Raw genomic sequence first — 22,996 nt, 5'->3', positions numbered from 1 at the left:
CAGGTGCTGATCTAGACATGCACTTTGGGACTGGGCAAACATGCATCTGTCATTGGCTCATACATAGTGAGCAGTATGTAGTTTGGATCATTTTGATGCAGATTACTAAGTGATGTAAGATGACCAAGTATTTCTATATTGCATTTTCCTTTACTCTTCCTGAGGATGTAATTTTTCATGTCACTTCTTTCACTATCCCTGTGTTTGAAGAGTTCAGTTTCTAATTATATAGGTTTTCTTACTGAGAGGATGAATGACTGGGGTTTTTTTTTTTAAGGTAGCTGTGAAGTGCAAGAGAACAGAGCAGCAACAACAAAAAGTAGAAAGGTTGAAGGCACTTTAATTTTACAAATAAAGCAAAGATATAGACTCAGTTTGCATTATTCTGTCAGCAGTGTGGGAACTGCTTCACAAATGGCCTCTTCTCACCTTGGTCTAGGACCAACTTGCCCCTTCAGATGAAATGCCACCCACTGAACTTCTCTCATTGTGTAATCCCATGATGCTGGGATGATATCACAACTCTGTGGCGCACATGGGTCTTTCCTATCCAACTGCCACCCTTCCTGCAGAGTGTCAATTGAAATCAATATGGTTCCACATAATTTGTCCCATCCATTTTGATTACACACATTCTCCAGTGGTGTGGGACCATAGAGTAAATTTCCATGCTGCTGCTACTGCTGCTTTGTGGGTGGGTGGGTGTATGTAGGCCACTGAATACAGGAACCACAATGATGGGACCAAATTTATGCTTCTATACCACCTGAATGCTGCTTTCTAACCTTCTCAAACAGGAACCATGCAATTGGCCCCACTCACTGGATTTCCTTCTATCAAACACAGAGCAGCTTGAAAAAAAAGAACAGCTTTGCTGAACCAGGCCAGTGGCCCCTCTAGCCCAACATCCTGTCCTCAGAATGGCCAATCAGATGCCCATAGGAAATTTGCAACCAGGACCTGGGGTGGGAGGGGGGGGCAACACTCGCCCCTTCTGTAGTTTCCAGCAACTTGTACACAGAAGCATACTACCTCTGATCATGGGCAGCATGGTAAATATCTCTCACACTGCTACCAGGTAAGTGTAAATTGTCCATCACATTCTAAACAATTATTTCAGCACCTGATGAAATTAACAAGATTATCTGAATTATTTTGGAGCCCATCAACATAATTTTACCTTTGATGATTTGTGCTTCTCTTTTCCCTTACTCCTTCTTTCACAGTACTCAGCTGAACGCTACAAAAACAAGAGACACAAATGTTAAAGTTTGAGAGGAAATAACCTTACCCAAGAGAATGGTAACTTGTCTTTTGTTTCACTCGTATCAAGCATTTACCTTATATTGACCACATATACAGTGTAATTCCAATTCTGAAAGGTGTGATTTAGCTGGAAAACAAAAGGACAACATCATAGAGGTTGAAAGACATGTACTATATGGCAGAAATTTACATCTTGCTTTGCCTTCACTTTAACATTACAGTGATGTATGATAAAAGCAATTTTGTGCCGATTTTGTATGTGTGACCTAGTGTGAACATTCAGAGTGAAGACCACATTTTTGTCCTGAGCAATGGGTCAATATAAGCAAAAATACCATCTTTTAAAATGCTGGAAAAATAAGGCAGAGATCCATGCTTGACAAGTAGAGCAAGACAACAATGAGGAAATCACAGGCATATAAAGGACTCTGCAATAGCATGTAGAGACAAGTGTACAAAACGTTTTCCTGTCTGTACCCTCACTATAGCGATAAAATACTGAATCTAGTTTAGAGAAAAGGAGATGTCTCAGATTTCACAGCATAGTCATAGTCACAGAAGTATGTTTTCATCCTCACTTTTGGACAAACTTTATGGAACCTGTTATCTTACAAATGCAGTTGCTTTGGTCAAGTTAACCAAGGGTGCATACAGAGTGCCCATGAACAGAGCAACTGGGAAGGCATTGTAGTGATTCTCGACATATGATTCTTTAATGGAACTTGCATTTGATGGTTTTAATCCTTCCATTCTGCTTCAATGTGAAGCAGTCAAGTAGGTTCTATATTTGTTCTCAATCCAACAATACAAAATAAGCAGATACAAAATACGAAAACAACTGTTTATATCGCAGCTGTTAGGGCTTGCTTTGCAGCAGAGAAGTGTTTGCACCCCAGCCATTACAGTGGGAGGCTAACCCAGGCACCCCCAAACTTCGGCCCTCCAGATGTTTTGGACTACAATTCCCATCATCCCTGACCACTGGTCCTGTAAGCTAGGGATCATGGGAGTTGTGGGCCAAAACATCTGGAGGGCCACAGTTTGGGAATGACTGGGCTAACCTGTTGCCCTCTAAATGCTGCCAGACTGAAACTCCCATTATCTCAGAGCACTGACCACTTTTGGCTGGGGCTTACGGGGACTGGATTCTAGAAACATCCCTACATTACAGCATGCTTTGCAGAATAAGTTTCCAAGTCCTAACATGTGCATTGTTTTGAATTGTGTATTTGTTAAATTGAATTTGAATAACAATGAATAGAGGAAGAGGTTTATAGAAAAGCCTAACTTACCCATTCTGCAACTGCATTCTGAACACTTGACTCTGATTCAAGGTTGGAAGTATAGACAGTAATGGCAATTCTGTAGAACAGTCCCCCTATATATTACAAAAACATTGTAAAAGTTAGAACCACGATACATGTTTTATAGCAGTCTGCAAAAACCTGTTTGAAAGTGTATTGAAATATATAGGGTGGTATCCAGTGAACTTGTCCAGTTTGTCAAAGGATTTCCACTTATACAACAGAATTCTCCCCACCCCTGATCTGTTCTAAGGGTTTTTCCCATATCCTCTGGGCCATATTGGGGAGATGGAAAGTGAGGACAGAGAGAGGTGGGGGAAATTCTATCACGCAAATGGAAGCCCTTGCATGAACAAGACATCTTCACTGGATGCAACCCATAGCTTAGTCAGACTATACCCAAGTTTCAATTATTTTCATCGTGAGCAGATGAAGCTTAGGTGTGGAAAGACTGCAACCCAGTATCACCAGACAGAATTGGAACAATGATAAAATAGCCAATCAAATCACATTGTTAACTATGCCATTAAATCTTGATGCTCGTAATGCTTGAAATAGTTGACTGCTGCCACATAGCCCAACCAACTTTTAAACCTAAATTTTGTTTTTTAATAGGTCAAATTTCCCTTTCATTTCATTTTCTTTAATGAATTTGGAACTATAGATTTACTCTGGCTTTTCATAATGAAGGCCAAGGAGAAAAACTTTGCATCATTCAGGTTAACAGAAAGCTTATATAACATTGCTATACTTAACAGTTTTATTAACTACTATTTTTATGTTTTGTGGTAACAGTGAACTAGCATTTAGCAATTACCTTAAGTATTAAATATGTTTGTGATTGAATTATCTTTTCATTATACTAATAAAGACAATGTTTTACAAACATTGGGCCATTGCATCAATAGTAAAGAATAAATAAATCAGAATTTAAATGATGATCACTCAAATTGCAAACTCCTCCTTTGGCTGTTTTTATGATCTATTACAAATATTCACATCACTGAAGCAAAAATTTATCTTGTTTTGCATAATAGGGCCTATTGCTCTATGCCAGATAAGGTGAGCCACTGATTCAAAACATGATATAGTTGAAGATACCAATCTAATAACATAAAAGACACAGTGCAGCTGTGGCAGTCTGTTTACTTTCAAGAAAGAGATACATTTGATCCTTGTATGTAGCTTCATGGCAAAAGTGACAACAACCAATGTGGAACTGTGGTTAGTGTCGGCCCAGGACCTGGGAGACTAGGGTTCAAATCCTGACTAAGCCATGAAGCTCATTAGGCAATTTTGGGCCAATCATTATCTCTCTGCCTAAGCTAAATTGAGATGGGAAATCTGTGGCCCACAATTACCATCAAGCCTGACTATTGTGCAATGGAGGCCTAAAACATGCGGCGGACTACAAGGTCCACATTCCTGCTAAAGCAATAATATGAAAGGGTCTAATAACCAACTGAAAAAACCTAAACATATTAGAATGTGAGTGTATAATGTTCAGTAATAGTGATTGAACAGCCTAGAACCTGTGAGTGAAGCTACAATTGAAGGCAAACCCATGGGATGTACAGGTTCCCCACAATGAATATGGCAGTGCTTGTGATCCCACCTCCCAACCCCAATGTATGGATCACTATCACACTGGACTGGATTAATAGCATTTGCTGTCACATAATATATTTGGACACTTATATGAGCCCTCAGTGATGTATGGACCAAATTCTATGAAAATCACACTTCTGTTTCAGTGAAAAACACTTTTGCCATTAGGTTATATCATACTTAATAGAAAAGCTATAATAAACCATCTATAAAGTAGAGCTAAATTATTTAAGATATATCACATGGTGAGTGAAAGCATGTTTAATTAAGATTAGTATAGAAGACTCTAGCATCTCTCAGGAGACTATAAAATGACAAAATCAAAAGGATTCTTAAGATACAATTTTATTATTTGAAATTTATGTTTTTCTTTTTTAGAATTCTAACTGTTGTAAAGTATCAAGGGGCAATCTAATCAATTTAACATAACTGTATTCATGCATACAGTAATTGCTAGGGTTTGATTTATCTTGCTGAATACATTCAACAATGTTCTGGTGGTAAACAAAAATAAAACCAGAAATATTTTCAGGAGCTCAGACCAGAGCTGTGTTTGTGTAGCAGCATCCATAGATTCTCCACTCACTCTCTCCTCTCCCCCAATCCAGGAGAGAGGGAGAAATATACAAATATTAGCTCTGTGGATCCCTGGATGTGTCAATCCTAATGAAGAAAGTCTTCGTAGGTAGAACTTAAAAGCCTCACATGCTTGATCAAACTGTATTTTCTTTATAAAATGTATGTCTGTATACACAGAGAGCTCAAACCAAAATGTGCATGGGCAGAATAGGTGGATCAAATATATATGATTGTCATAATAGTCTCCTCAAAGTTTTTGTAGTTAGTAGATGGGATGATAGTGATTAGAGTTACATACTAAAGATCTATATTATCATTACTAATCTTTTTCTAAAATGGTGTAAATGCACTCCTAATCAAGTTCACTTAGCCTCCATTCCTATACACATTTACCTGGAAGTATTCCCCACCGAACTCAATGGGACATACTTCTGAGTAGACATGTATAGGATCACACTGTTAAAGGCTTACAATACTATGTGTGGAGTCTAGTCTAGTCCTAGTTATTCTAAATCAATTTCTACAAGATCTAACAGATGGGTGATTGTTTTCTACGTCTACTTTCACACTTTGACATACTGTGCTTGACCTCAGGTCCACACGGGCAGTCCCGGTCAATGAAGATGTTGCATAAAAAACAAGACAACAAAGATTTGGGAGAGCTGGTGCCAGGACTCAGTGTTGTGTGGGCTACAATACTTTGGTTTGCTTTAGATGTCACATTGGACAAAAAAAAATCATGAGTCACCTTTTCCACTGAGCCTTGCGTTTGCAAATTATGAAGGAGTGTCATTCCAATTGTTGCATTTGCACTGTTTAAGGTACTTTCATTAAAATGAATAATGGATTCAAGAAATGGAGGTGACTCTGCTATGACATCTGTTACCAGTGAAATTGTTGGTTCCAAAAAGGAATGGTAGGTTGTTGTTTTACCATAATCCAGGAAGTCTTCAAAAGATGGGGAAATTGTCCAAATGTACAAATCAGTAGCATAATTGTTACTAGGAATGAAGGAGGGCAATACTTTGTTTGCAGAACTATAGGTATGCTTGCTAAAGCGATGCACCTTCCAAACTGATTCCTCTTCTGAAATGGTAGCTTCTATATTAGGTTTAATACTCTCGTGGTCCATATCACCAACAACTATATCAACATTTTCTAGCTGAAGAGAAGGAGTATGTTTGTTTTCTGAATCTTCCAAAGGTTGTTTTTCATTGACAGTTATATGGCTTTCGTTCAGTGGGCTTGTTTGTATGTTTTGGTCTTCATTCCATGAATAGCCCAAATCAGGAGAATTTTGACCAAGGTCACTTAGAAGACTTTGAGAGATTAAAGGTGTTGACACCATCAGTGCTGCTGAGTGGCTACCAAATTGCACATTTATTAGACTCAGTGCTGAAACTGTACAGGCACTTTCTGTACATGGAGGCTTAAAAGATAGTGTTAACAGATCAGTATGATAAGAGAATGCATTTATTATATAGCCAGCTTGTGCTTTATCCAAAATTTGCTGTGTGGCTAACCTGGCAGTACTTTTCAACTTTACATATAGCATATCAGAAGTACTTATTTGCAAATGCATGGAAGGCTGAATCACAGGTATTTCTAATGAAGTCAAAGGAAAATAAAGTGGAGATTCATCATTCATGGACACACTTATGTTAAGAGGAAGGTCTCTTTTTGTTTCCAGTGGAAATGTTCTTTCCATACTTTCTGAAATCCTTGATGAGAGTATTGGAACAACTGAACTATGCTTCTCTCTATTCTTTTCTGACACAGAAGTAGAAGTGTTTATTTGTTCAGTTCCATGGTCCACTGTGCTATTATTAGGGGTAGTTTGCATGGTGATGTCATCTGTTTCTGTGGCAGGCATTAACACTCCTTCTGTTAGGGAAGAAACTGACTGGCTGAAGAAGAGCTGCCACCTTTCTGTAGAGTCCTCAGAAGGCACTAGAGGATCTTTTCCCAAAATCCAATTATCTACATATTGTGTTGGAAGACTTAAGTCACCAGGCTTCCAGGACTTACTGATTTTATCCATCCGTTTAGAATCAATTGTGGGAAGAGTCATGTCAATATGTGGTTTATCAGGTTCACTGTTTTCTACATGTCCGGATCCTGGAAGCTTATTTTCCAAGGAAATTAAGGAAAGAGACACAGAGTTGGTATAAGCAAGAAATGTATCTGGGAGTTCAAATTCATCTTCTGGAGAAGAGGCCTCTACCACCTCCTCTTCAGTTAGAGGTCTAAATGTAAATAAGCCACCTTTTAAAGAAGCAGTGTTGAAAGTTCCATGATACAACAATGAAACAAAAGCAGTCTGTTGAATTTCTGAGTGTGTGTCTCTTTTTGGTAAAACAGTTGATAAACTTTGCAATTCTGCACTGTATTCTGCTGGCAGGAAAACTTCTGTTGGCTGAATTATGGGCACAACATCTGGAAACCAGGCTTTCATGTTTTGTAAGGAGCCAGAGGGATTTGCACTCTGTTTAAAAACTTGTTTTTTAAAATGTACTGAATTATAGTCTTTGATGTAATTAAATTTTGTAGGCTGTAGTTCACCAAAAATATAAAACCCATTTCTAATAGAATCCTCTTGTAGAATTCTCTTTGTGGGCTCCAGGTAGACATTTCCAAGTGACCTTTTTTCTAGTAAGTCTACCTTTGTTTCTTGAAATAATTGCATATGGTGTGTATAAGAAGACTGTACAGAAAGAGATGGAAGCATTTCTTCTGAAATATCAGAAACAGCTTGATTGTATGTTGAAACTTCATTCAAAGACTGCAAGAAATTGTAAGCATATTTATAAGCAGAAGAGAATGTGTAACTACTTGATGATAACAACCACTGAGTATCTTCTGTGGATTGATGAAAGATACTCTTGCTCATCAGAGAAGGAAATAAAGAATCTGATTTAGGATCTTCTAACTGAGGTGCCCAAGTCGATAGCGGTTCTCTGTTAACACTTTCACTCTGTTGAAGAGGAAGTACCATGTTCCTGATATGATCAAGAGGGATAGTTGGTATTTCTCTTTGGTTACTACTCTCAATTAGCAAACTTTCAGAATGCCCTGAAACATTGTTAAAGATGGAGTACTTCATGGAAGAATTATCGTCTATGTTTACTTGTTCTGTAAAAGGACTCAAGATATTCATTTGAGATATCAACTGCTCCTCAGGAGCAGATGATGTGACCTCTGGTGTTGTTGGGATAAAATAATTGGGTGCATTTTTTCTCTCTGGATTTTGTTCAATTGATGCAGATTTACTGGCATGAAGAGGCCTCTGCTTCACAGGCCATACTATTGGAGTTGAAATTATTCCTATGTTTTTGACGCCTCTGATCTTAGAATCTTCCTGCCCTTGTAGTATTGGGTTAGAGGAATCAGCTGAACTTCTCTTGACTCTGAAGACCACTGTAGCAGGAGCTTTCATTGCCTGCAGGTCTGCATATAGTAAGCCATAAGGTTAAAAGATCGAAAGGGTTACTTACGAAAATGAATTACCTCTCCTTCAGATCAGGCTTAGAGACTGAATAAACAAAGGAATTCTCTCTTAATTTAGTGGGAACTGCACTGATGTATACCAACTTTGAGTCTCCTCTGATATTCAGAGACATCAAAAACATAAAAGGGGTATTGAGCAGTTACTCTGCTCACTGTGCACATCAGCAATTCTCATCGACCTAAATCATTCAATAACATTCATAACTTTGCCCTATGGTTTTTTAAGGATAAGTTATAAACAACCATCACCTGCACGAGAATAGCTGTATTCTAACAAATATACATTTGTTAAAAACATAAAATCAAATTAAAACAGATTTTTTTGCATAGGTTTTTGAGGTTTCATGAGGGGGGAGGTACAGGACAGTTTATTATCACAGTCTACTTGATTGAAATGTTAGAATTAAAAAACAACAAGCATTTATTATCAAGAGAACCCACGTTAATCTGCTATCTCCTGATAATTTTTGTCTCCTCAGAACTGTTCAAGAAGTAGCATTTTAAAGGCAGCCCTTAGTAGTCTTTCATCATGAAATGACCATGGCTGATTTGGTATCATTGACCTTTATTAAGTTTGAGCACCAATTTTAGTTGATTTTTATCTAGTATTGCGTTGCATTAATAAGTTGGCATGTTTTTTTGTCATGCAACCTTTTTTACTGTCTCACCCATAGTTTTCTATGCTATGTTTTGGTCCTTATTGCATATTTCGGATGTAAAGCCCACTGGCGGTCTCCAGCTCATGTTCTATCCTGGTTCTTCTAGGTCTCAGCCTTCCACTTATTCTAACCCCTTGTCTTTCTCTAAATTTAGATTTCTATCCCACCTTTTCTGAGAGCTCAGAAATCTCTTTTAGCATATAACAATGGCCTTTGCTTTTATGCTGATTTATATTGTTTTTACATATTTATTCTTAAATTTGTTTTGCATTTTGTTAGCTGCTGATAATTTTTTTTTTACTTACAAAGCAGTATGAAATGATATAAAAGTATTAGTTGCTCTTTATCTTAGAATGCTGCACACTCTGGATTTAGGACCTAGTTCACCAATGCCACTTGACTCTTAGCCACAGTCTACATTTAGAATCCTAAGATACGTGACATTTTCCACGCCTGTTGTACAAATGAAATGATTCAAAAGAAAAACAAGAATTGGTTTCGAGGGGATTTACTTTGCTCCTAGTGACTCTGCTTGAGTTAATGAACCTCACAAGCAGATCTGAACTGTTCCGAGCCTTCAGTAACCATAAATGAAGCCCCTATGAGCAGAGTATGAAAGTGGCAGAATCTAAGGTTGTAGGAGAGGACTCCAACTCACACCATGGGACTTCACCTCCCTCTTCACTCTGCTGGAGCTTTTTATGTGCCCCTCAGAATCTGGTCTGGAGGATTCCCTAACCACCCAAAGCAGACTTTGAGGGTGCACAGAGAGCTGCAGGGGAGAAGAGAAGAATGTGAAGTCCTCTTGTTTGAGCACAAGTCCATTCCACTCTTGCACTGACAGCACTAGAGGCAAGTCACTGATCTTGACACGTAGCATTTGAAAATTAATGAAACAACAACTCCAGTCATGTTATAAATGTCTGAAATTGGAAATACATATACAGGAAATTTGTTCAATTTTTCTTTTCCCACATTTTCACTAATTTGACACAAAGCAACTTCAGCAGTGCTTGATATGGCAGAATCAATCAGGATCCTTTATATAAGATCTGACATATACAAGTATACTTAAAAGGCAATAAAATGGCTTACAGTGGAATCGTATACAAAAGTCCCACTGAGTTCAGTGGAGTTCACTCCATACAAGTGGGTATAGGATTGCAGCTTCAGTCACATAACAAATGAAACATAACATTGAATTTCTTACCATAGTTTTGGTTATCAGTTCTATTAGTATCAGGCATGTTAGTGGTAACAGTGGGTGATGGAGTGGTGGAATTTACAGTAGCTGGTAAGAAAGATGAGAAAGAAGTGAACTTGTATGGAACATGAATGTTAATGAGGTCATGGAATAATGCATGAAAACACATACAGGGAATGGAGGGAATTGCATCTTTAACTACTGAATAAGTTACACAATTCTCTCTCTCTCATACATACACACACACTCACACACACACACACACACACTTTGTTTAAAGTATAAGTGAATTAATGAGTCCTGACTAATGTGCCAGTCTTGGTTTTATATACCAACGCAACCATGTATTTTCCAGGTAATCTTGAACAACTTTCATTTGCTCACCTGTAAAATGAAAGTAACATAGATCTACCCCAAAGCGTTTTGTAATGATGAACGAGATGAAGCCATTAAGGTAAGAAGGTGGCTATAAATTCCACACCCCAGTCTTAAACATATTTACATTAGAAGTGTGTGTGTTAAGGCTCAGGATGTAAGCAGACACAATAACCAAGTGAACACCAGATCTGTCTTTTGCAAAATGTCATTTGCTGAAATAACAGCTGCAATATCAGCCCTTCTGTGGGTACACAAATTCTGAATCATCCTCTCTTAAGGCCTTTAAACAAGAACACTTGTTTACAAACAGCATAAAAATAGCCTCTACAGGGCATCCATGTAAGGATCTAATTAAATCTTCTAAGGTCTGGATAAAGAACAGAATTAAAATCGTAAATGGATATATTTGAAAAAGATACATTTTCAAAGTGTTGCTTGGGATTTCAGCTGTCTAATTCCCAATGGCATTCAGAAAAGCACCACACATAAAGATTCAAAGGTTACCACAAAGGAAACATTCAAAAAGTGCTGCATTTTTGAGCCAACAGAAAGAAGAATATTCATAATAGCCTGTCATTTTGAAACACTGGAACATAGAAATATTTTCATCAAAGCAACTAAAGACAGTACTACTTAAAAGAATTTTTTGGGGTGGGGTGGGGTGGGATATTCTTAAAAATCGACTCAATCCAGTACCTGAAAGTGATTCAAACACAGTAACTTCAAATGAAGAAGGTGGAGATGGGGCTAAGATAAAGGAAGAAATGAAGCTAGCCCTCCTTTCTATAGAATCTGTCTGTTAGGTTTTAGAATAAAAATATTTTACAGAAGTGGTGCTATCAAGTGAGTTGTTACATTCCTTTCACATAACCTTTCTCCCTTATAGTCATTTTTCTGTTAAGACTGTTTCTTCTCTCTGGCTGCATTCCTTTTTGGCCTTAGCCTGTTAATCTATAAACATTTAATTAAAAACAAACAAACAAAATATGGATATATATTCCAAGTATACAAAATACTGTTGGGTTCTTACCTTGGCACAGGCTTCCCAGGTTTGCACAGCTAGTAGGTTCAATTGTAGGTAGGGGAATGAGATATGAACCTTTTTCAAAAGGAAAAGGAAAAGAGGCACTATAAGCAATACTTGTCTGTTATTGCGTGGACAGGCGGAGTCCCCCCAAACCCCAGGTGACCCCTGAGCGGAATACCGGTAATAACTCAAGACAACATGTTATGGGATTAAAATTGGCCACAACTTTATTAAGATTCAAATGTAGGAAGACCTTGGGCTCAGGCATTGGGCGTTATCCTTCCCTAGTCCCCAGCCGTGGATCTGGGGGACTTCAGGGTTATCCAGAATGTATGGGGGTAGGGCTGGCTCTGGAGAAAATATGTTCAAGCAGAGAGAGCCCGCCCCCGTTCGCCACCACTGGAGGCGGGGAAGCAATGACAACCGGTGTATGGCCAATGCCTCCCCCAAGACCCCTTTAATGGGGGGAACCCTGATCTTGACGTCACAAAGGGGGTGAGGTCACTGCCTCACACCCGTCTCCTTTAGGAAGATAGCCAAAAGGAAACTGCCCAAGGCCTGAAACTGCCAAAGTTGTGACGTATTGCTACGGGAAAGGCAAAACCTGCCAATGCAGGAAAATTCCTTTCCAGCCCTTCAACAGCGACCCTGACCTAGCAGCGCCCATGCACCCATGGGGAAAAAGGTTAAGCTGCAAAATAAAACTTCAGTTAGGGTGTGGAGGGTGGGAGAAGATCTGGAGCCAACTGCTGCTTGCAGGTAAGATTTAAATCCTATTTAAATCCTATTGTGTGAGCTGGACAGTCCCTCCCCCTTACCTGGCCTGTCCCCTGGCAACACCTCCCCAGGCAGGATTAGACACTTGGCTGGGGTAGGCGGAGACCCCAGGTATCCAGCCTGGAGAGGTAGTGACCAGATCCGAACTACCAGGTAGCCGCTCTGTGGTCCAGGGGGCTGCGCACAACCACGCAAAAATCGCCCCTCGTTTAATGTGGGGAGCGGTCATTGTGGCACTTTCCCTAAGAAGAAAGGTAGAGGGTGTTTGCACATTTAATTAAGAAAAAAAGTAGGTAGGTAGATTAATATTATTTAATGAATTTATATACCACCCTATACCCACATGTCTCAGGGCAGTTCACAGAATAAAATCAGAATATAAAACCAGAAATTAAACCACAATGTAAATTATGAAGAATACGGGAAATGCTGGACTGAAATATTTCTCTTCCTCTTCCATAATAGACTAATGAAAATGATTGCCAGAAGTTTTAGATCACACAAAAGGAAACAGTATTTCTGGAAAATCAGTGTAGCTTAAAACGTCCTAGTGGTTAGCCTAGGTTCATCATAACTCAGACATGAAGCTCGGTAGGTGACCTTGGAGCAGGCACAAATTTACTCAACAGTGTTGTTGTGAATATATAATGGGGGAGGCAATAGTCACATACAGTCACCCATCAGAGCTTGGAGAGGGTGATCCTAACAAAGAAAAGAAAAATAGAAAATCATTTTTTCATAGCCTCACCCTTCTAGAACACCCCCCTCCTCAGTGCTATATAGCACAAAAGGGCCCGGGCATGTGGATGACTGCCTTTAATTTAAGTGCTTCATTGAGAAATAGCAGAAGAAATAGCAGAAGTAGTTGTTTCTGGATAGTGGGAAAGGGCATCCCCATTTCTCCATAAGTTATTTTACGTCATGGCACACACAACACTCCACACCTAATGCTACGCCTACAGGATGGAAAACCATTCTCTCTGCTCAGTTCAGAATGCGGTTGGGGGGGGGGGGAATATGTAATTTTCCAATCCCAACCCACCAAAACCCATTCCAATGTGTCTCCCAAATCTGCTTCTTATTAAAAAAAAGTTGGGAACCATGAGCACTATTCTTCTCATGGTTCTTAATGCTACAACACTGCTGCTGCATCAGCAGCATCTCAGGCTAGAGGAGGTCCCAACGCCACACCTCCCAATGATTGTTACTACTGCTATCAAGTAAGTCTGTATAGCACAGGAAATCGAATGGTACTAGAGTGAGTTTGTGAGAGGTCCTGAATTTCAGTGATATTTGGGCTCATTTTAGAATAGATTTAGGAAGTGAGCCCTTTTTAAGTCCCCTATTCATATTTCTGAATCCCCTACTCTGAGCCTTGATGTCATCACTAATAAGGTAAAGGTAAACCCTGGACCGTTAGGTCCAGTCGCGGATGATTCTGGGGTTGCACGCTCATCTCGCTTTACTGTCCAAGGGAGCTGGCGTTTGTCCACAGACAGCCTCCGGATCATGTGGCCAGCATGACTAAGCCACTTCTGGTGAACCAGAGCAGTTCACGGAAACGCCGTTTACCTTCTTGCCGGAACGGTACCTATTTCTCTACTTGCACTTTGATGTGCTTTCGAACTGCTAGGTGAGGGCTTGAGTGTGAGGGCTTGAGTTCCTGTCTATCTTGCCTGGTCTTGTGCCTGATATTTGCGTCATCTCCTGGTGTAGACCTTGAGCATCTCCTGATGCAGACTGCAGACCTTGTGCTCTCTGGCAAGGCCATCCTGTCTAAATGTCGAATGTTTTCATTACACTTTGACACAGTGGCACTGAAATGTACAGAGGCAATGGAAAGCACCCAGGAATATTGGGGGGGGGGGGCTAAGCCATACAGTCAGAATCATACAATGCAGGCAATGCAAACCATATGATCAGATTTAGCTCAATAATACAATTAGCAAAGCTCTCCCTGCACTATCTCATGGATCCCCGTTTTGCCCTTTGCCTTAAGCAGAAAAACGTATTGGGCAATGCCTGCCTATAGAACATAATCTTGGAAAATTCATGTCTAGTTTTCTCACTTGTAGGATACTAACAAGTTATTTTTAGGTCAGTGAATAAGTCCACAAAAGCTAAACTAAAGCTGCATAAATGACTAGGAATCAATTTCAAACAGCATGCTAAACCAGAAGGAGACATTGTTCTCTCAGGAGATTATATTTGTCAATATGTTAATACGCTTATGCGCATTAAGTCCATTAACCAGGAAAATCAGCAACTGTATGAGGAAACAAAATCTGTTTGCTGATGAGTGAGATAATAGCAGTGACATTTATATGCAAATAGGAAGGTCCCTTTATTGTTTGTCATATCATTGCAATGAATGGCACAGGATGGCTGTTTTTCTATAACCTTCTCAAGAAAACGAATATTCAACACAGATAATCACTGTAACACTGTTAATATTTAATTTCTGATCTATTACATATGTTATCACCAGGTCTTTTTTTAAGCCAAAACTCAATGGAACTCAGTTCCAGCATTTCTCAGGTAGGCGCCATTGCCATTCTAAGAGAACAAGGGAGGTGTTCATGGTGAGTTCCAGCACCTCTTTTTCTAGAAAAATAGCCATGGTTATCACTTTTGTTCCAAAAGGCACTTTTAAAATACATTATTAAATTTCCCCAACAAGATAAAGGGGGCACCCCTTGTGCATCTTCTCTAGTTAAGGCTCAGCCTTTTATTAGTAGTTGTGACAGGATATTCATTTTGAAATGCAATAATGGAATTATGGCCATCCCTGTATTAATGAGGGTATTTTCTTACAGAAATTGTGTCAGGTTGAAATGGAATGGGATGTCCCATCACTACCAGCTTCCCATGGCTCACTCTGATGACAATCTGTTAGATAGAGAGTAGAAGACGCCTAACTGATGCAATCAATTCTAAATCATTTGCAAAAGAACTGTGTGCAGGTATATGGAGCCGATTCATAGCTCAGCTTATCATGTCACAATTTGATAATCTATACAAACCCAGTGTGGATACAAAGCATATCTGAAATGTATATTCACCAAAACTGTTATGTGAGAAATGTATTTCACATACAATTGGGTTGCTGGCTTTTCTATTCCTATGATATCCTTCTACAACTTCTATTAAGTCAATTTTAGACATCTTTAATAATTTTATATTGGCTGCTATCTTCATCTCTCCATTCTTCATAATCATCTTTCTACTCCTTAGTAAAGGTACTAAAATAATGTGTCATCAGTTCAGATTCTTACATGGGTGCTTTGTCACTCATTCTTCTTTATTATGAAAACTATTTTAATATGCTACCATCACCCACCTTCTATTAAAACCCAACACTAAGTCATTTAATGGCAAATGTTAGCTTTAAATGAATAAACAAGACTCTGTTATGAGCTAGAAATAGGGTTGCAATTAAACATTAGAAATATAACATTAGAAATATTTGAATTAAGGGTTCTAGCCAATACTAGTCCTATGCAGAATAAATCCACTGAAATTAATGATTATCTTCAAGTATGGGATTATTATTATTAAAATTGTACTATTCCTGCATAGTACGGAAGTTGGACTAGATTACCCTTGGAGTATCTTCCAACTCTACTATTCTATTATTCTATATAATTCCATGCCCTGTTCTGATCAACTCTCCAGCATTTTAGCACTAATGTTAGGTTCTCACACAGATACTATACTTTACCCCACATTCATCAGTCTACAGCTAGATATCTTTTTAACCCCTTCCCTTTGTATACACATCTATCTTGTAATCTCACAGCTAAATATCAAAAAGGAAGCCCTTTTCCTGCAGATTCCAACACAGTTGGCAGTGTTTATAGGGTACACAAGTGTATCAGCAGAAGCATACTGCTATTTTATTGTAAATAAAGGTGGCAGTGAAATTCATCATCTGACTGACAGAGAAAAGATTTGCGACTGGGCTGGGCAGGGGTGGGAGCGAACAAGCTTCATGGCCCTTCTGTGTTTGATGGTGCAATTGTGGAAAAGAAAGTTTCCTCAGTTGTAACTAAAACTGAAATAAAACTAGTTACAGGTAGGTAGCCCTGATGGTCTGACATAGTCGAAACAAAAAATAATCTGAAGAAGTGTGCATGCACATGAAAGCTCATACCTATGACAAACTTAGTTGGTCTCTAAGGTGCTACTGGAAGCAATTTTTTTTATTTTTTGTTTTGAAATAAAAACTGCACCTTAAAGGTAAAGGGACCCCTGACCATTAGGTCCAGTTGTGACTGACTCTGGGGTTGCGGTGCTCATCTCACGTTATTGGCCGTTGTACAGCTTCCAGGTCATGTGGCCAGCATGACTAGGCCGCTTCTGGCGAACCAGAGCAGCGCACAGAAACACCGTTTACCTTCCCACCGGAGCAGTACCTATTTATCTACTTGCACTTTGACGTGCTTTCGAACTGCTAGGTGGGCAGGAGCTGGGACCAAACAATGGGAGCTCACCCGTCGCGGGGATTCGCACCGCCGATCTTCTGATCGGCAAGCCCTAGGCTCTGTGGTTTAACCCACAGCGCCACCCGCATCCCCTAAACTGCACCTTATGGTCGAACAAAACATGTGGTGCAACTGTATGTACCTTTAACATGCCCATTCACATAGCAGTATCACACAAAAAGGAATATACATTTCCTTTTCTGCAGTCCATATGACTGCAGTCCATTTTTCCCCTTCCCAATATCAAAGTCAGTTTGAGAAAAACCAATTAAAAGCTACAGCAAGCGAAGACAGCAGAGGAGCAACTTTTGCTCCCCTCTTCTATGCATTCATTTCTGTGTAAAAAATAGACACCCCCATGCTTTTTATTATAAAGATGCACACAACTGCTCTGTGACTAAAGTCATGATGCTTTAGTTATGAGATTTTTGTTATTATAGTAAGATCCCAACTTTCCTCCAAGAAGTTCAGTGTGGTATACATGGTACTCCCTCTTCCCATGTTATCCTCAGAACAACCTTGTGAGATCAATTAGGCTGAGAGGTGGTGACTGGCCCAATATCATCTAGTGAGTTTATAGCTAAGTAGGAATTTGAATCCTGGTCTCCCAGGTCTTAGTCTGACACTCTAGCCACTACACCTCACTTTCAGACCTTTATTTCAGTTAATTTCAAATAATCACTAACATTGTTCTTTATTATATCTTGTTTAGTTTAAGGACATGCATCTAGGGAGAGAGATTAGAGACTGGTTGGCATCCTTCTGTCTCAAGAGACACTGGAGTGTGCCTCTGAGGGTGAAGTCAAACTGCTGTGACCTCCCTGGGGTGCAAGTCTGGGCAATTTGTATGGACATCCGGGACTGCCCAGATGACAAGACTGCCACATTTCTTTTCCTAAAGATATCTCATAAGGCAGTGGAGGTTTAGGATGAGACTTTTCCTTCTCTTGGATAGGCTACCTTCCTAGGTTAATGAAACCCATCTGCCCCTCACTTCCGCCTACAGCACGTGCAGAAACTGCCTCCTTGTCTGCTCAATCCACTGGACCCTACCTTTGCATGCATCCCTAACTCACCAAGGGTTTGAGACCCATTGGCTACCCTCACCTGATTTAGCCAGCCAATTGAAGCTGTTCCTGTGGTGCGGCCGCTGTCATATGCTGAAAGCTTCTAGGAGCCACAAGTGAGAACTGGGTACAGGATAGGAACCAAAGGTGGACGAACTACCCCAGAAGTAATATGACATGTCCCACAGCAAATGTAATACATTTCTTCAGTCTGGCTTGTATAATACAGTCAAATGAACACTATCATTTAGCAAATCTTGCTAGCCATCTTTTAAAATGCCTGAGCTCGATCTAGACATCACAATGTGACTCTGAATGCACCAAAAGAACATACATACCCAGAAGCAAAATACATATTTTATGAGATGAGTTGACAAGCCCAGGAAATGTGAGGTTTCCCTCTGGGAAACCAAGCTCACTTTCATTACAAACAAAACTTCTTTCTGACATGTGACACCTTCACAGCTATGCCAGAGGAAAAATGAAATAAAAGATGCTTACCACAACTCAGGTTGTTCTCTGCTTTTAATGATGATGTTGGGATGCTCCAAAAGTCATTTTCCCAGTCTACAATGTTGCCCTTGACGTCACAGCTGAGGTTAAAGAGTATCTGGGAGCTCATTGTAAAATTCCAAAGCCGGAAGTTGTAAATATCCCCATTGAGAGGATTTATATCATTTCTATTAGAGCCCAGAACCAACTTCCCATTGCCAGGAATGACCTTCCCATAAGTATTTGAACAGGATACTGTTCTGTACACGTGTTTGACACTGATACCTACAGTGCCTGAGAGGCTATCCCATATAATGCAAAGCTGCTCAAATGTTTCTGTGAAGAAGTCTCCATTAGGATTGGTGTCAAGTGCATCATCTAAAATACATTCGATGCCTGAGATAGATATGAAGTGTCCATTTTTTGTCCTTCCAAAACCAATGAATTCTGTAGAAGAATCACCATAGGAGAAAACTTTCCATTCACTGCTTTCGCTGCTGTTCTCTTTTGCTTCAAAGCACAGTGTGAACTGATTCAGTTCTGGTACTTGGATGGAATTTGCCACAGACACAGAATCAACATCTAGGGATTGTGGGATGATAACTTTTTGATTCCTCAAAGACACAGCAACTAGAAAATAAAAAGAAAATTTGCTTCATTTAATATTATCGAAGTTCATGTCATGTTGACATCCTTTCTCTTATTATAAATAACCAGCAAATGCATCAGATTAGAAGCATATTCAAAGTAATTTCAGCAGCTACTATAATCAGCTACTAGGATATCTTAAATTGTGAATATAACATGGCAATAGGCTCCTACCAAATTGCAAACCAATCATTTGCAAAACAGTATTTTTACCTGTTTATATTAGACCCGTGGTTCTCACGGAGGGGCAATTTGATTTTTAAGGGGGCAATTTGAGAATGTTTAGACCAAGTTAATGGCCTTTTAGGCTTCCTCCACATGAATAGAAGTTCACTTTTTGAATAATAAGAATTATATGTCATGGAGGGCATGGCCAAAAAAAGGTTGGGAACCACTATATTAGACAATGAAGTAGACCAGTAACATGAAACAAGTTTTTGTTTTCCCTGAGTACTATTCCTGAAGGTTTGTTTTGCGTAACTGCTTTACACTAAATAAATGAATGTCATAAGTCTTTTTCAGGGTGTGCAGAGAGCTTTTAGCATGTTATTTTGCAAATAAAAGGCCTTTGTTTCCAAACTTTAGAATTTAAGTTGAATAAATCTGTTCACATTTCCTTAAAAACAAACATGCCATGCATTCTACATCCACAGGTATTTGCATCTTTACTTAGAGGGGTGGCAAAACCCATTCAGTCCCTCACCATGTGGTCTGTAGGGTGCTACTCTGGGCAGAATGAGGGCAAGGGAAAGTCCAGTTCTCCAAGACTGGTTTGAGCTCTACTGCCTATAGCTGTATGATGTCTTTCCAGCACAGAACAATGAACTCAGCCCTGTGAACAAGGATGGCAGTTTAAATTATGAGCTAGTTACAGGTAGGTAGCCGTGTTGGTCTGGCGTAGTCGAAACAAAATAAAAAAATTCCTTAAAGACCAACTAAGTTTTTTATTTTCGTATGAGCTTTCGTGTGCATGCACAAATGGTGAAGGAATCTCCTCTCACTCATCTACCATGTTGAAGGGCATTTTGTTAGTATAGTTGCCCACTGGCTTCAACACTCAAGGTCTGTATGTCTGTTTCAGGATTCCAGGAAAAAGAACACTGCACTTAGTAGATTTGTAACAAATCTGAACAACTCTGTTCTATAACAGTGGCACCCTGGTGCTAACAGTGAGTTGCAACAATAGCTCATCAAGAGAAAGGGCAAAAATTGCATCACCAAGCAGGAAAAGGCAAGCATACCAGTGCCAGTATTAAGAGCAGGGTTTCCTCTTGTTCGCTTAATATGTCAGTATCTTAATCTGTTGGTACTTCTTCTATTGGCTACCATGCACAGACAGAATATATAAATTGCTATACAGATATTAAAATATATATTTAAAAGTACAGTGGTACCTCAAGTTAAGTACTTAATTGGTTCCGGAAGCTTAACCTGAAGCATAATTAACCTGAAGCGAACTTTCCCATTGAAAGTAATGGAAGGTGGATTAATCCGTTCCAGGTGGGTCTGTGGAGTACTTAAATTGAAAGTACTCAACCTGAAATGTACTTAACCTGAGGTATGACTGTAATTGGTTCTGGAAGGCCGTACTTAACCTGAAGCATACTTAACCTGAAGTGAACTTTCCCAATGAAAGTAATGGAAAGTGGATTAATCCGTTCCAGGCGGGTCCGTGGAGTACTTAAATTGAAAGTACTCAACCTGAAACATACATAACCCGAGGTATGACTGTAATTGGTTCTGGAAGTCCGTACTTAACCTGAAGCGTACTTAACCTGAAGCGAACTTTCCCCTTGAAAGTAATGGAAAGTGGATAACCCGTTCCAGGCGGGTCCACGGAGTACTTAAATTGAAAGTACTCAACCTGAAGTGTACTTAACCCGAGGTATGACTGTAGTTAATTTATTCACTAGCATTTCTCTCCATATTTCAATATCGTATTTTCATTTCAAATGTTCTGAGAAAGGGCCGTATTCCAATTTACCTTGAACAACTGCAAAGGACAATGAAATGGAAGCTAACAGGTACAAAATTAGGAAGTTTACAGTGTAAACATGCATGTCTAAACAGAAGCAAGTTCCACTGAGCTCAATGGGCTTGCTTCCAAGTAAGGAATGCAATTACTTTAACAGTCTCACAATTGCCTTTCACCCTTAGCTCTCAACAGTTTGCAATCCTCCTGTTCCCAAATGCTAACTTCCCACTATTTCTAACATACTATGTAATGGGGAACTCTGTAATGGGCTTAGTGCTAGAAAACAGGTTCTGCATGGAAATGGCCTCAGGTTTAATCCCTGCCATCTCCAGGTAGGGCTGGGGAACCATGCCTGAAACCTAACTAGCATAGCCAATACTGACCTAGATGTACCAAGGTGTAACTTGCATAATGAAGCATTGTGGTAATGCCCAGAGTTCATTATGCCTTCCTATGGGATTTAAAGAAAACATTTCATTTTTTACTGTTTTGCATTAGGTCAAGACTGGGGGGGGGATTCTGAAAAAGACAAATACATTAACTTCCCACAGCTACTTTTAACATGAAAACAGGACAATCATTTTATTAAAGAATGCTTGCAAAATCACTAACACTGCAACGCTATGCACACTCATATGGCAGCAAACTCCATAGGAGGAGGGGGTTAGGATAAGGTGCAGACGGCTCTCTGCTCTGCAATGTGTCGAAATTGTACTTCTAGGTTTCAGCACAGATGTGCATCTTCAAGTCCAAACCTCAAAGGCACACTTCCAACATAAATTCTGAAGGTTTGCAGGTAGAAACATGAAAGAAATTTTAAAATGTCTTACATACACCTACCTCGGGTATAGCTGGCATTGAAACCTTTTTTTTGGATACTGAAGTCACTTGTAAAAGTTACAATCATTTCATTTCCAGTTGAGTTAAAGGATAAACCTTTGGCAGTGACACCACAAACTTTTTTCTCTCCTATCGTCAAAAAGTCATAAATGCAGTTGGGAGCTTCTTCAATCTCAAAATCAACGAATGTTATCTGAATGATGAATCCAGAAGGTGCCCTGATGGTCCACTTGCATGCTTGACTGTTAGGGTAGACACTAGGGAAGCAGGGGGACGTAAAAATTCCTGTAGGGCTGGATAGCACCATACGACACTCAGAACACCCGAGAGCTATGGAAGAAACAAAAGAGAAAGATTTAAGGTGTAAGATACAATTTAAGGACAGGAGAATTTAAGGTGTGTACCTATGAATGACTGCTAGGCAGCATTTCCCACTACATTTCGCTAACCTAAGTTGGTCCCCTTTACATAAAAACCTTCATACATAGAAGCTGCTTCTTGGATGTATGCAGTACATGAATGGCACAAACCAGAGTAGATAATTTTTAAAGTAAGGTGATTTGAATCATCAATAGAAAACTTGATTTAAATCACTTGAAATAAAATATTCTTTTTTTGTACCTCAATCATTTTAAGAAGAAGCATGCTTGTTAACTGGTTTATTTCCATTTTTATAACCAGTTCCCATTTATTTTCTTATACCCTGTTTTTGTATTTCAAAAGCCCCATCAAAGTGCCAACTACACAAAAAAAGAGCATCATGTTAAAGGAAAGCTTGTTTCAAAATGTTGGCAGTAACAAAACCAATATAAATTAAAAATGCAGGTAACAGCCACCATGTAATATATTCAACCTCACAATAATCTCAAAACAACTCACCTTGAAGGCTTGTTGAAACAAATGCATTAGCAAAGTGAACCAAACTAACTGCCCTGAGGAGGGCTTTGCACAGTCTTGGTGTCCACCATATGCAAATATCCAACACCAGAATGAACAGAGCAGGGAATCTGACGTTTGATTTGTTTATGAAACGTATATCCCATCCTTCCTCCAAAGAAGCCCAGGACAGAATGTTGATCTTAACATTCAGGCTGGTTTGAGAAGAAGGTTACTGTTGAGGTATTCTAGTTCTAGGCTATTTAGAGCTTTAAAGGGAGGTGGGGCAGGGAAACACAGCACTT

At 39.4% G+C, this 22,996-nt stretch overlaps 2 protein-coding genes across 7 annotated transcripts in view; both read right to left on the bottom strand.

Moving 5' to 3' along the window:
- The window catches only part of ADGRG6 (adhesion G protein-coupled receptor G6), a 101,100-nt gene that overhangs the window by 40,815 nt on the left and 37,289 nt on the right, over window positions 1-22,996 (bottom strand). For 4 of the 6 annotated variants that reach the window (XM_035108855.3, XM_035108856.3, XM_088666229.1 and 1 more), the window contains exons 3-9: window positions 21,816-22,145; window positions 18,362-18,982; window positions 11,536-11,604; window positions 10,134-10,214; window positions 2,559-2,644; window positions 1,341-1,393; window positions 1,181-1,240 (exon numbers count right to left, since the gene is read on the bottom strand). In XM_035108855.3, coding sequence (XP_034964746.1) covers window positions 1,181-1,240; window positions 1,341-1,393; window positions 2,559-2,644; window positions 10,134-10,214; window positions 11,536-11,604; window positions 18,362-18,982; window positions 21,816-22,145 — 1,300 coding nt within the window. The remainder of the gene's footprint in view (window positions 1-1,180; window positions 1,241-1,340; window positions 1,394-2,558; window positions 2,645-10,133; window positions 10,215-11,535; window positions 11,605-18,361; window positions 18,983-21,815; window positions 22,146-22,996) is intronic. The other 2 variants (XM_088666228.1, XM_035108854.3) reach the window with 1 other exon arrangement.
- On the bottom strand, window positions 4,561-9,695 carry LOC118082049 (uncharacterized). Its single transcript, XM_035108857.3, has one exon. The coding sequence runs from the start codon at window positions 8,191-8,193 to the stop codon at window positions 5,287-5,289; it is 2,907 nt and encodes a 968-aa protein (XP_034964748.1). The 5' UTR covers window positions 8,194-9,695; the 3' UTR covers window positions 4,561-5,286.

The sequence above is a fragment of the Zootoca vivipara genome, chromosome 3 (genome assembly GCF_965207765.1).
Source record: "Zootoca vivipara chromosome 3, rZooViv2.hap1.1, whole genome shotgun sequence".
In the NCBI taxonomy this organism is placed as follows: domain Eukaryota; kingdom Metazoa; phylum Chordata; class Lepidosauria; order Squamata; family Lacertidae; genus Zootoca; species Zootoca vivipara.
This window is presented reverse-complemented; position numbering and strand designations above follow the sequence as displayed.

What these genes read in the sequence shown, in the direction of transcription:
- LOC118082049 (XM_035108857.3), bottom strand. Translation starts at nt 8,193, where the DNA reads ATGAAAGCTCCTGCTACAGTGGTCTTCAGAGTCAAGAGAAGTTCAGCT.